This window comes from Rhinolophus sinicus, chromosome 17 (genome assembly GCF_057876585.1).
Source record: "Rhinolophus sinicus isolate RSI-liver-muscle chromosome 17, RSI-T2T, whole genome shotgun sequence".
NCBI lineage: Eukaryota > Metazoa > Chordata > Mammalia > Chiroptera > Rhinolophidae > Rhinolophus > Rhinolophus sinicus.
Window position 1 is genome coordinate 107,791,885 of NC_142517.1, and position 12,248 is coordinate 107,804,132.

Sequence of the window (12,248 nt, forward strand, 5' to 3'; positions counted from 1 at the left end):
TTTGAGCAAAGCCTCTTGCTGGATGTTCTGGTTTAGGTACGTGAGATCTAGAAGCAGCTTGCCTAGGTTCACATCACCCCTTCTACCAACTGGGCATGTTATTCATGGTTGTGGCGCTTCCGTTTCCTTGTCTGTAAAATGGGAAAAATACTAGTAACTGAAAGTTTTCAAAACTGAAAAGCACTTAGAACAGTGCCTGGTCCCTAATAGTTAACGCCTGTTGCCATGACACTATACTGTAAATAACGTCGATCCATGATACAAGTTGGACTCAGTCACACCCTCAAAGCATCACTAAGAGAAACTTCAGTGAAATGGTAAACATTTTAGAGCAGACAGGTTTTTTTAGCTCTCTTACAAGGTTCAAGGGCATATTTTTCAACCGTTTTTCGATTCTTCAGTCTTCCCTTCTTCTGGCCTCCAGCCACCCAAGCCTGCCAGGTAGTCTGGTTAATTATGCGTGAGCTTTTCCAAGCCACCCCTCCCAGTCTCTATGAATTGTCTCCGTTCTCTTTCCAGTTCGTGCTAGAATGCACCTGCTCCCGTAAGTCCTCCCGCATCAACGCCCTCTACTATGATCGGGCCCTCGACCGGGATACAGCTCTGCGTGGGAACCCTTTCTTTATCAATTCCGGAGATGGTCTGAGTCTTTCTGAATCGCCGGGTCCTGAGTTGTCGGCGGACTTTGGGCTCCAAACAAGATTCCTCGTTAAAAACGCAAGAACACGAGGATGGCGGAGCTGCTGCCCCCGGGGGCTAGTGAGCGCGACCAGAGGCAAGTTATGGGAGGGTTGGTTTGCACTTGTCAAGGGCGAGGGAGAAGGGAGGTTAGTGACGCACCTGAATAAGTCCGCTACACGAAAAAAGATAATGCTTCATGTGGTGCCCATAACGAGAGCCGCGCGCGCTCGCGCGTGCACACACAAAAAAGAGGGGCAGTCCCAGGTTTCTGACAGAGACACGGCCCTGATCCGGACACGGTCTCAGATCGCACCCCCAAGACCCCGCAGATTTCCGGAGCCTTTCTGCACCCGCCACCTCCAGAGATTACTGTAGGCGCATCTCTCCGCCCTGCCCCGCAGAGGCGCGCCCTCCCCTTCCCTCGCCCTTCCCCCGCCACAGCTCTCCGTCCCCCGCGAACGCGGCTTCCCAGCGGCCTCTCGAACGCCCGCGTGGCTGTCGGGTTTCGAACCCCAGCGCCAACCCTCGCCCTCGGCACACGTAGCTGAGTCGCTGGCGCAGCCTTTGCCCCCGCATCAATCATTAACGGGCCAGCTAGGGCTGCTGCGGCCCGAGGAGGGGGGATGGTACGGAACTCGAGACTGGGGACAACACTATCCCCCAAGGCGGCAGCGAAACACTAGCCGGGGAGGCCCCCGCCCTCCCTCGGTGCGCCCGTCCCTCCCTCCCTCCAGCGCCTCGGCTCCCACGTCCCCGCCTCCCGCGCCGGGGGCGGCGGCGGCTGCTCCCGCACCGCGCAATGCCCAGTCACCGCAGCAGCGCCGCCAGCGCCGCAGTCCGCCGCGTCGCCGCCGCTACCGCAGCGCGGGCGGCCGCGAGCCGATAGCAGAGAGCCTGGCGAAGGGGCCACCGAGCCACGCGCGCTCCTGCCAGTCGCTGCGCTGCTTACCAATTGGTTATTTTTATTTTATTTTATTTATTTATTTATAGGAACGGCTGTTCAGAGGCTCAGGTCTTCTCTTGAACCTGCAGCGACGCTCCAGGCGCGTGCACAAAGGCTCCGACGGCGGCCGGCGGGGACTGCAGAGCGCGCGGGGCCCGGCGCCAGAGGTCGCCTGTTCGCGTCCTAGCCCAGCCCCGAGCACCATGCCGCGGCGCCTGCAGCCCCGGGGCGCCGGCACAAAGGGCCTGCCCGCCACGACCCAGGCGGCTTTGGAGACCTCCTCGCGCCCCAAGCCTTCCGCCTCCGGGGACCCTCCTGCATCCGCCAAGCCGCTGCTGCGCTGGGATGAGGTGCCCGACGACTTCGTGGAGTGCTTCATACTGTCGGGCTACCGGCGGCTGCCCTGCACCGCGCAGGAATGCCTCGCCTCGGTGCTGAAGCCTACCAACGAGACGCTCAACTTCTGGACGCACTTCATCCCGCTGCTGCTGTTCCTGAGCAAGTTCTGCCGCCTGTTCTTCCTGAGCGGCCGCGATGTGCCCTTTCACCACCCGTGGCTGCTGCCGCTGTGGTGCTACGCGTCGGGCGTGCTGCTGACCTTCGCTATGAGCTGCACGGCGCACGTGTTCAGCTGCCTGTCACTGCGCCTGCGCGCCGCCTTCTTCTACCTGGATTACGCGTCCATCAGCTACTACGGCTTTGGCAGCACGGTGGCCTACTACTACTACCTGCTGCCGGGCCTGAGTTTGTTGGACGCCCGAGTGATGACCCCTTATGTGCAGCAGCGCCTGGGCTGGCACGTGGACTGCACGCGCCTCATCGCCGCCTACCGCGCGCTGGTGCTGCCCGTGGCCTTTGTGCTGGCCGTGGCCTGCACCGTGGCCTGCTGCAAGAGCCGCACTGACTGGTGCTCTTACCCGTTCGCGCTGCGCACCTTTGTCTTCGTCATGCCGCTTAGTATGGCCTGTCCCATCATGCTCGAGAGCTGGCTCTTTGACCTGCGCGGCGAGAACCCCACGCTCTTCGTGCACTTCTACCGGCGCTACTTCTGGCTGGTGGTGGCCGCCTTCTTCAACGTGAGCAAGATCCCCGAGCGCATCCAGCCTGGCCTGTTCGACATTATCGGCCACAGCCACCAGTTGTTCCATATCTTCACTTTCCTCAGCATCTATGACCAGGTGTACTACGTGGAGGAGGGCCTGCGCCAATTCCTCAAGGCGCCGCCTGCCGCTCCCACCTTCTCGGGCACCGTGGGCTACATGCTGCTGTTGGTTGTCTGTCTGGGACTGGTCATCCGTAAGTTTCTAAACAACTCCGAATTCTACAGTAAAAAGTGAGCCCCTGCCTTGAAGGAGTCTGCTGGTTCGCCCACCTGTTTGTTTGGAGTTTCTATTGTTGCTGTTGTTGGTTTGTTTTCAAGTTTTGTTGTATTTCCTTTGCTCAAGGAGGGTGCTGCAGAACCACAGGGGAGAAGTCCAACGCAACAAGTGGGTCTGAGTGCACTTGGGGCTTGGAAGAGGGAGGTGGATCACGCAGGAGGGAGCGGGCCGCTGGGTTTTGCCCCTGGACAAAATTCAGCTGGTGTCTGTGACGTCCAGGTATTTTTCAGAGGCAGAGAATAAAAACCCCAAATAAAACCCCAAACAGTTCGATTTTCCGATCGTCTTCTGTGCCAGTTGTAGTAACTAGGCCTTTCAAGGTCAGATATGCAGTAAAGAGGGTAAGTAGACAAAATCCCTGAGTACTTCCATTTCAGTCTGAGGAATGCTTGGATTTGTCAAAAGAATGGAGCTTTGTAGGAAACGGGCACAAAGACATAAGCCCAGGGCTTAACCTGCTGGAAAATGCATGGAATGCGAACACAAGTTAATTATTTCAAAATGTTTCTCAGATGTTATTTAAATAGTAATATATACAATGAGTTTTCATAATTTATGAAGCCTGTGCTATGCACTGAATTTTCTTTGTCGTGTAGTTTTGAATTTTGCAGCCCTTCTGCACTGCATACACTTGAACTGGACATCAGGGCAAACAGCTCGAGAGTTCTCAACTACTTTTTTAAACAGTGTTTTCTGAAGGCCTATGTGTGTCATGATACAACTGTGAATTATTCTACCTTAGGGACTCTATAGTTAAACTATTGGTGAGGAGCTTGGTGGTTTGTATAGATCCCAGATTCCTATTTACTTTAATGTATTCCACAAAACCCACCCTATTTTTCGGTTTGTTTTATTTTTAATCTTGTTATTTACTTCTCTATTTATTTAAATTGCCACTGGAATAAATGTGCCTTTGAAGCAATGCCCAAGTGACTGGTCCTCAAACATAGGGGAGAGCAGTTGGAGTAAGCTTTTCTTACTTTACTGCAAATCAAGGTTTAGCATTCCACCCAGGAGGGGAGGAAGATGGTGTGGGTTGCAAGTTTTTGGTAGCACCGGAAGTAGCTCACCAGGACCTACAGAGCGTTGGCTTCTCTGCCAGAAGAAGGGGCCAACCCACTAATGTGCCTGTGGTTCCTAACACAGCTGTTCAGGGAAGGTGAGAAGACACTGTTCTAGATTGATGCTATCTATCCTTGCTTAAGATTAAAAATTTAATACTCAGGAATAAATGAGGCAGTTGTATTATAAAGTCAGGAGCATATTACTTGAATTGTAACTGAAATTTTTGAGTTCAATGTGATTACCTTTGCCTAGTTAAACACTGAAGTTTCATTTGGATCCAGACTATGGTCATGAATGGCGGTCATCCTAAATCATGGAGAATGAGTGAACACACCTCTGAGATCCTTTCTGACAACCACATTGGCCGGTACTATTGAAGACACTTCTTATAAACACTAACCTGTACTTGAGATGGCAAGTCTAGATTAACACAAGCCACTGAGGCAGTTTATTTAAATACTTATCATACTTCCTGATAAGTCTTTCTAGTTAACAGCCAAATAAGTCATTGACTGGAAGTCTTAACTTCATGGTACAATTTACATAAAGTACTTAGGCAGATGAGCACTTACCTCAGCACTGGTAGGCTGATGTTCCTAAAAAGATTGCTGTTTTTGTTGATGCTTTTATTCGATAGTATATTTGTAAACAGAAAGGCTGGGCACAGTTCCCTGGAGGAACCAGGATCCTTGTGTGTGAATTTGCACAAACAACTTTATATGTGTCTATATTTAATTTAGAGGTTCTTAATGGGATTGTAAATACACTTGCACGTTCACTGATGGATGTCAGTGTCTCATCTTTTGCAAAGTGCAAAGAAATTCCTGTTAGGTTACAGGGGCTGAGCATTTGTGCCTACCACGGATGTTATTTCTCACCTGTAACTTAATTCAGTGCATGCATTCAAGGGCAATTGTGGAAATCAGGATATTTCCACATGCAAACTTATTTGCATGTCATTATTGGTCTCTTCTAGAGCCCCAAAGAATGTTGGTTTGGAAGCTAGAAAAGCAGATTGATGAATATTTTGTAGCTTCCTTGTAAAACGAGGCCTCCCCTTTCAGAAGGAACTTTCAAGAGACAGACTTCTGAAAAGGATTGATGAGTTTGACAACAAGAAATAAACCTGTGTTTGTCATTTAAAATTTTTGTTAGAGATCTGAGTCTGCAAACAAAATTCTCTTCCTGCCCTATGTCTTTGTCCTTAAGTGCAGGTCACTTAAGTATAAAATTATACCCATATCATTTTCAAGTGATTATGATACATGAGCCCATGAGATGACAGTTCCCCCCCCCAAAGGTTTCAGCACCCACTATGTCCCTGAGAGAATGAGGACACGCTTTCCTCCCCTTTATCTTTCCTTCCTCCACTTTCCCTTTCTTGGTTTTTATATACCACATATGACATTGATAACAGGATATTCTAGTTGAAAACAGTGATTTCGCTTTACGTCATGTTTGCAAATAGGTACCAAATACACTACACAAGACCAGGGATGTTTGTGGAACTATGTATGTTATTTGCTAAATGATACCAGATTTCTGTCAAGATAAATGATGATGAATCAGCAAATATTTACTAAGCCTCCACATTTGCATTGAACTATCCAGGTATATTCCATATTTCAGGGTTAATAAGGCCATCAGAATAAAATGGCTTTAAAAATATTTTTTCACACTCTCCATTTTGCCACATCTTTTAAAATTAAGTTTTACTTTATTGTGTTCAGCTGTTTAAAATGTAGGACAAATAATAAATAAGAGTGCACTCCATTATTTCTGTACAATCTAGTTGGCCGTGGAATTTTGCAGCATATTATGTAATGCATTTTATTTTTACCTGCTGGTCATAATCGAGATGACATCTCAAGGAGCAGCATCGTAGCGTCATGCCTGGGAAGTGAGGGTGTTGGACTTGGAGGCCTGTCACCTGTGGGTTGGTCTCTGCGGTGGACGCATGCTGGTTTAGTTGAACCAAGGGGATTCCTTTCTTCCCTGGCCTCCTTCAGCTGCAGAAGATGACCTTCCCAGAGAGAGGAAATGAATTCTTTGGTCATGTCATGACTGGCTTGTAAAAATAAATGTGATCTTTTCCACTGGCTATACGCTTTCTATAAATAGCCCAGGAAGAAAGTATGGGGCTTCAGAGCTGGCCAGAGTGGCTTTCACACGTATCCATTCATAAATCCTGCCTGTAAGCGCTTGCAGTCAAAACCAGTTAGCCTCATTAGTCATGCTGCTTCAGGGGACTCACTTCTAACAATGCAAAATTTGGGGAGGGACGTGATTTTTATAATTTTTTTCTGATTTGGTGCTGTATCTGAAAACTTAACAGCAATAATAACAGGGATTTTTATCTTCAAATTTCTTCACAACTTTAGTTAGCCTGCACAAAGCGATAGCGGAAGACAGTTACAGCAGGAGTTATCTCCATTTTAAGGTTATACCGTTGGTCCAAGGCAACAGAATTAAGTTTTCAAACTGGCATTAGAATGTGGGGACGGTTGTGTGCTCAACTGTGAGTGTTTACTAGTTTGCATGGCTAATATATATATATATATATCCTTTTAATTGACTGGCTATCTTTGAATTTAGATGATAAAATCTTTTACAAAATGTTATCAGCTACTTCAATAATTTTTATCATCTTGGATTGTTCTTCGTGTGTTGAAGTCTGTCTGCCACAGCTGATTGTACTCTGTCAGTGTCCTTTGAGTTGACTTTCATTTGTTTGTTCATGTAATCCCTTTAGTGATCATTGAGCACCTATTGCATGTTAGAGATTGGGTAAGAATCTGTCCACATTATTACAAAGGTTACCTTTTTGTCTGCTGGTGGACCGGGTAGGAGCAGCAGAAAGGCCATCGGGCCTTGGACCAAACTCTGATCTCAGCCATAAGCAGAATATCCCAAACCACTGACATTGCTTCTTTTCTCCATTCTATTGGCATAAGATCAATTCATATAGAATCTTACTCCAATGAACGTGCTACTTACCTACAATCAATTTCTTTCATTTTTTTATTCCCTGCCTGCCCCTAGGTCTTTGTGAATTTTATGGTTAAAAATAACTAGAAAATTTTAATGTGTAATCCGGGTGAAGGGATAGCAGGCATGTGTACATAGAAAGAGCTGAAAATGTTATCACTACTAATTAACAAAGACACTAATAACAATCACTTTTGGAAGGTTTATAGTATTCATATCATTATGAAGTAAGTTCATCCAAAGTGCCTACCCTGTGATGTCATGAAGTGTCTGAATTTCATAGATAGCATAGTTAAGCTTGCATAATAAAAAAAAACGCAAGCTTAAATGGTCACATCTCCAAAGATTAATGTTCTTTCGCCTTTTTCCACTTTTAAGGTCTTTGAGTTGTAACCTATGAAATAGGTCTTAGAAAAAAAATCTGGAGGAAATTATAAAGAAAAATATCAGATGTAAAAAAGATAGGAAGAAGGTATGAATAGGGGAGAACAAGAAGGATTAGATTCAATCATCCTGAATGGAACAGCAAATTCAACTCTGTACAATTTCGCCTGAGTTCTGTCCCTAGAAAAGCACGCAAACTCCCATGGTGTTAGTGCTCAAGTAGGCAGGTGCGGGTCTCTTCTGCAGCCTAATACATCCTAGAGCAGGGGTGTCCAAACATTTTTCAGCGTTTTTCACCAAGGGCCATATGCAGTAAAATACACAAATAGCCAGGCCACTCACTCGAGGTGAAGTACGTATTGCCTCACCTGGTTTATTTAAGTAAACTAAATATATTTTTGGAATTTGCTGCGGGCCAATTAAAAATGGATTGCGGGCCACAGTTGGCCCATGGGCCGCAGTTTGGACACCCCTGTCCTAGAGCTTTTGATCTGAGCACTAATGCCCAGTGGTAAACTTACCCCTGGCTTACTGCCCTTAGTTTGTTTCCATCAAATAAGGGCATAAGGTAAAATAGGCATTAGGGGATATCAGCAGCCAGTTGTAAGTCACCTATTGAATCATTTTTTGAAAGATTGGCAGTATTCTCTGTCACATATTTCCTGACAAAAAGCAAACAAGCCCAGACAAACTGAAAAAGATATTCATTGGTTGATACTAAGAACTGCTGTATTCCTTTGTGAGAGGCCATACACCTTCCTATTGAAGATTTTATTTCTTAAACGTTGTCAATAATTATTAAATGTGAAAATGGGTGTCAGTTCTTAGTCACCATTCCAAAAACCGAATACAAACTTTTGTAGTTAAAAAAAAAAGACAACGGTATTGCATTTCTGGTTTGCAGATTTCTAACCAGTTTGTAGGCTTTTTCATTTTAGAATAGCTTCTTAAGTGTCTGGGAGCAAGTTGCAGAATTAGATTGTTTATTTATTTATCAGGGGCCAAGAATGCTCATTTGGCTGTTCATTTTGGCAAGATGTGACTTTTGAAAACTGAACACATACCTATACGCAACAAAATACTTATTTACTATTTAAGTCAATGGAAAAACAGCCTTTTCTTTGAACTTTTGAAAATACTCCCCCAGTGTACTGTGCTCTTAAATGTATTGCAGGAACGTTAATACTTTTGGTCTTGAACAATCTCTGGAAGCCATTCCAAACATGACTTTTCTTAAGGAAAACTTCTTATGTGCTAAATCATTCTCAAATGCGTAAAAGTCGCAGGCCACCTTTCTCATGCCTTACAGCTCCACCTAAAACCTGCAGTCAGCCCTCAAGCAGAATGGGGGGGGGGGGGTCTTCAGTGGGTTCTTGAATCTTGAACCACGCTGTAGAGACGGCCCTGCTCACGGCTCATAACAACACTGAGAAAAGACTGTTTCTAGACGAACGAAGTATGAGGACACATTCATTTCACTCCTGTTTTAGTCCCATCTCTAGTTAGGAAGCATAATCTGTTTTTAATATGCTGGATGCAAAAAATTTTATATTTTAAAAGTTTATAATAGCAATTTGTTTGTAAAAACAGGTCTTAGCACATAGCTGAGAAGCAGTGCTTTTTGGAAGGCCTCATCTTTGTCCTGGAAGTTTCATTACCTTGAGCTCTTACCCAAATGATAAAGACCTACCTAGCAGTTCTTTACAAATGTTAATAATGTGTAGTTTAAAGAAAGATTTTTTGTTAAAGATTTAAAAGATTTTTTAAAGAAAACTGTCAGATATGTTATAGGTGTGTAACAAGGCTACATTTAAAAGTCTTTTTAAAATTCTAGTTAGAAAACTCAGACATGTTATAGGTGTATAACTCTCCCAGCAAGGCTCAGCACAGAAGGTCTACTTGTCCATGAGGCTGGCTTTCTGTTATGGAGGCTCTGAGCATAGTTATTCTAACTCAGCAACTGAATATCAAGGCAATAAGAGGATGAGGTCCAGTTCCCTTTGAGGAGGGTATAACCACCAGGAATAATATAGCCACAAAAATACACAGCCCTGGACACTCTGCTCCTTGTTTCTTTGGAGTGGAATGAAGAATAAAGTCCCATACATGGCTGCACAGACCAGGAAAGGGTTGTTTCAGGGCTGGGGAGGGCTCTGTGGCCGCTCTGGTACTGCATAAACTCTTCATGTCATCCTTCTCCCAGACCATTGCCACTGCCCTTGAAGGCTTCACTTCCCACAAACTCAGCCTTGAAGACAAAAGGTTTCTAAAAGGATTTTACATCTATTTAGGCCTTCTCAAACCATCTGCCTTATGAGGGTCATCCATTTCTAAACTAAGGTTTTAAAACCAATTACTGTACTCACATTGACCAGAATGTACAACCAGCAGGTCCCCCTCTGCAGTAAAGGGCGTTAGTTGAAGGGCCATACTCATTTTTTTCCCCTTGGGTCAGAGGCAGAGGGCATATTTAACAGTGAGTGACCAAAGAGAGACCTCTTGTGTCAGTATTTTTTTTTTTTAGTTCATTTAATGGTGATAATGGAGGGAAAAGAGAGTAAAGGATAATGCAAGCATGAAGGAAGAAACAATCATATTTTCCCACTACTCGCTAAGTTAATTCTTGTGAGGCCACCCTAACTCCAACCATCACCTACGTCCTAAACAACTTTACTTAGCCAGCCAGGGGGGGTTTCTCAGGATGGGGAAGTCCCTGTTTCCATACAGGGACTTACAATGTGGTTTTAAAGCATTAGCACATCCTGCCAGGAAGCAGTGTTTACTCATAATTCCACATTACTTGGTAAATTAAGCAAAATAGCCCATAGAAATAGATACCACTTTGTTCAGTTGTGTGCATGTAGCTGAACAAAATTGTGACTCATTTCTGTTGTGTAGTTTGCTATGATTTTGGCTTTCTGAGACATTTGTTCCCTATGGCCTTGAATATAAAATTCTGTATAACTATGCATTCTTTTTGCTGAAAAACAAATGTATGAAATAATAAATTATTTGTAAGCATAGTGTTTAGGACTGTATTTGTATGCCTCTGTGTATATTTAGAAGATATCCTTCACCAAATAAATTATTCCTAAATTAATATTAAGTATGCATAACCCTAATAAACATAAGAAAAAACATTATCCTTTTTATAAAAATAAGCAGGCAGAAGAGTGTAAGTCTGTCCTGAAGAAGCACCCTTAGTATATTACTTTATATTTTTTAGTTAAATGAAATAGAAAATTCATGAGTTACTTTGAAATCGTATCTTTAAGAAAATACTTATAAATCCAGGTTTTTCCCTATGCCTCTCTCTTTTTCAAGGGCACATGTGGCCTGTGGACTTCGGTGTAGTGCAGCCTGTCCCAGAATGCTAGTGATGTGTGTGAATTTGCAGTACCTGTGTCCCAAACAACCCCAGCAAGGGAGATCTAACTTCAGTTCTTAAGCTCTGTGATGATTGCTAAATCTTTGCATCAGATTGACTCTTGTTTCAGGCAGGGTTTTTTTGGTTGTTGGGAACAGAAAATCTCTTGGTTAAGCACGAAGAGTTCTGTAGGAAGAATACTGGGGAGTAGTCACAGAGTGCACACAGCTGACCCCTGAGCCTCAGGAAGAACAGGAGCAGGGCAGTGCTAGAGATTCCAGCCGGGAAGGCTTCAAGTATGCGGCTCTTCTACAAGAGTGAGCAACTTCAGCTGTTTCCTGGCCCTGTTATGTCTGTCCCCAATTCACATTCCTGGGAGAGTATCTGATTGGCCTAGTTCAGGTCACATGGATTCTTCTGGCCTCAGGGTGGGAGCACCTGTGATTTGCAGCCCTTTCCAGAACGAGGTGGAGGGGAGAGGTTAGTTCCCCAAAGAAAGGAAGGATGGGCAGATAAAAATAACAGCTGTGGGGCAGGCCCGGTGGCTCAGGTGGTTGGAGAGCTATGCTCCTAACGCCGAGCTCGCCGGTTTGATTCCCACATGGGCCAGTGAACTGCGCCCTCTCTCTCTCGAGCTGGGCTGCTGTGAGCAGCCGGAGATCGGCGTGGGCTACTGTGGGCTGCCGTGCTGGTAGCCATTCATGCCAGTAGCCAGCATGAGTGGCCGGCAGCCATCACAAGTGGCCAGCAGCCGGCAAGGGCTGCCGTGAGCTGCTGTGAGTGGCCAACCAACGACCAGTGACCGACTGCCTCAGCCAGGGGAGCGCAAGGCTCATAATACCAGCATGGGCCAGGGAGCTGTGTCCTACACAACTAGACTGAGAAACAACGGCCTGAACCGGAGTTGGGGGGGAGCGGAAGAAGGGGGAAAAGAACAAAAACAGCTGTCTACTCATCATCCACCCTCTTGGCTGTGTGGTACACAGGCATACCTCTGTAATCCCAAATCCTCGGAAGTGTGAGGACAAGGACAATGGGACACTGAAGGTTTGGGTCCATGGCTGCTATGTAAGCACTTGTCCAAACCAAGTGTCTTACCAATATCGGGGCCCCGTCCAAGCCCTGGAGCACCTGGTTACAGAAGGAGGGAGGAATTAAATGCCAGCAGCCCAAAACAATAGAAACCACAGCCCAGCACCTGGCTGGCTAGCCTACACCCGCATTTCTATATACTGGGGTGCCAAAAAAATGTATACATAGGACTTGTATTCATCTTTTGTTATCGGTATATATTATTATAACTTTAATACAGTTTTTCCTTTCTTAAAATGTGTATACATCTTTTTGGCACCCTCTGTATGTTTTCCTTAATATTATACAACTATTACTTTTGTAACAAGTGTTTTTGGTGCCCTTTCCAAAGTCCACTGCAAATGCTAAC

At 45.4% G+C, this 12,248-nt stretch overlaps 1 protein-coding gene across 3 annotated transcripts; it reads left to right on the forward strand.

The window, feature by feature from the left end:
* The first annotated feature begins 294 nt into the window (after nucleotides 1-294).
* PAQR9 (progestin and adipoQ receptor family member 9) lies at nucleotides 295-10,463 on the forward strand. 3 transcript variants are annotated; one of them, XM_088794632.1, is made up of 3 exons: nucleotides 295-441; nucleotides 520-794; nucleotides 1,672-10,463. In XM_088794632.1, exons 2-3 carry the CDS (start codon nucleotides 732-734, stop codon nucleotides 2,959-2,961), a joined length of 1,353 nt encoding a protein of 450 aa, XP_088650758.1. In that variant the 5' UTR covers nucleotides 295-441; nucleotides 520-731; the 3' UTR covers nucleotides 2,962-10,463. The 3 variants fall into 3 exon arrangements, with proteins under 3 accessions (XP_088650758.1, XP_074190116.1, XP_088650757.1); XM_074334015.2 differs by having other exon boundaries at nucleotides 296-441; nucleotides 520-775; XM_088794631.1 differs by lacking the exon at nucleotides 295-441 and having other exon boundaries at nucleotides 492-775.
* The last annotated feature ends 1,785 nt before the right edge of the window (nucleotides 10,464-12,248 follow it).

What these genes read in the sequence shown, in the direction of transcription:
- PAQR9 (XM_088794632.1), top strand. Translation starts at nt 732, where the DNA reads ATGGCGGAGCTGCTGCCCCCGGGGGCTAGTGAGCGCGACCAGAGGCAA. An exon ending in GGCAAGTTATGGGAGGGTTG is followed by an intron (nt 795 to 1,671) that starts GTTTGCACTTGT and finishes ATTTATTTATAG; the next exon opens with GAACGGCTGTTCAGAGGCTC.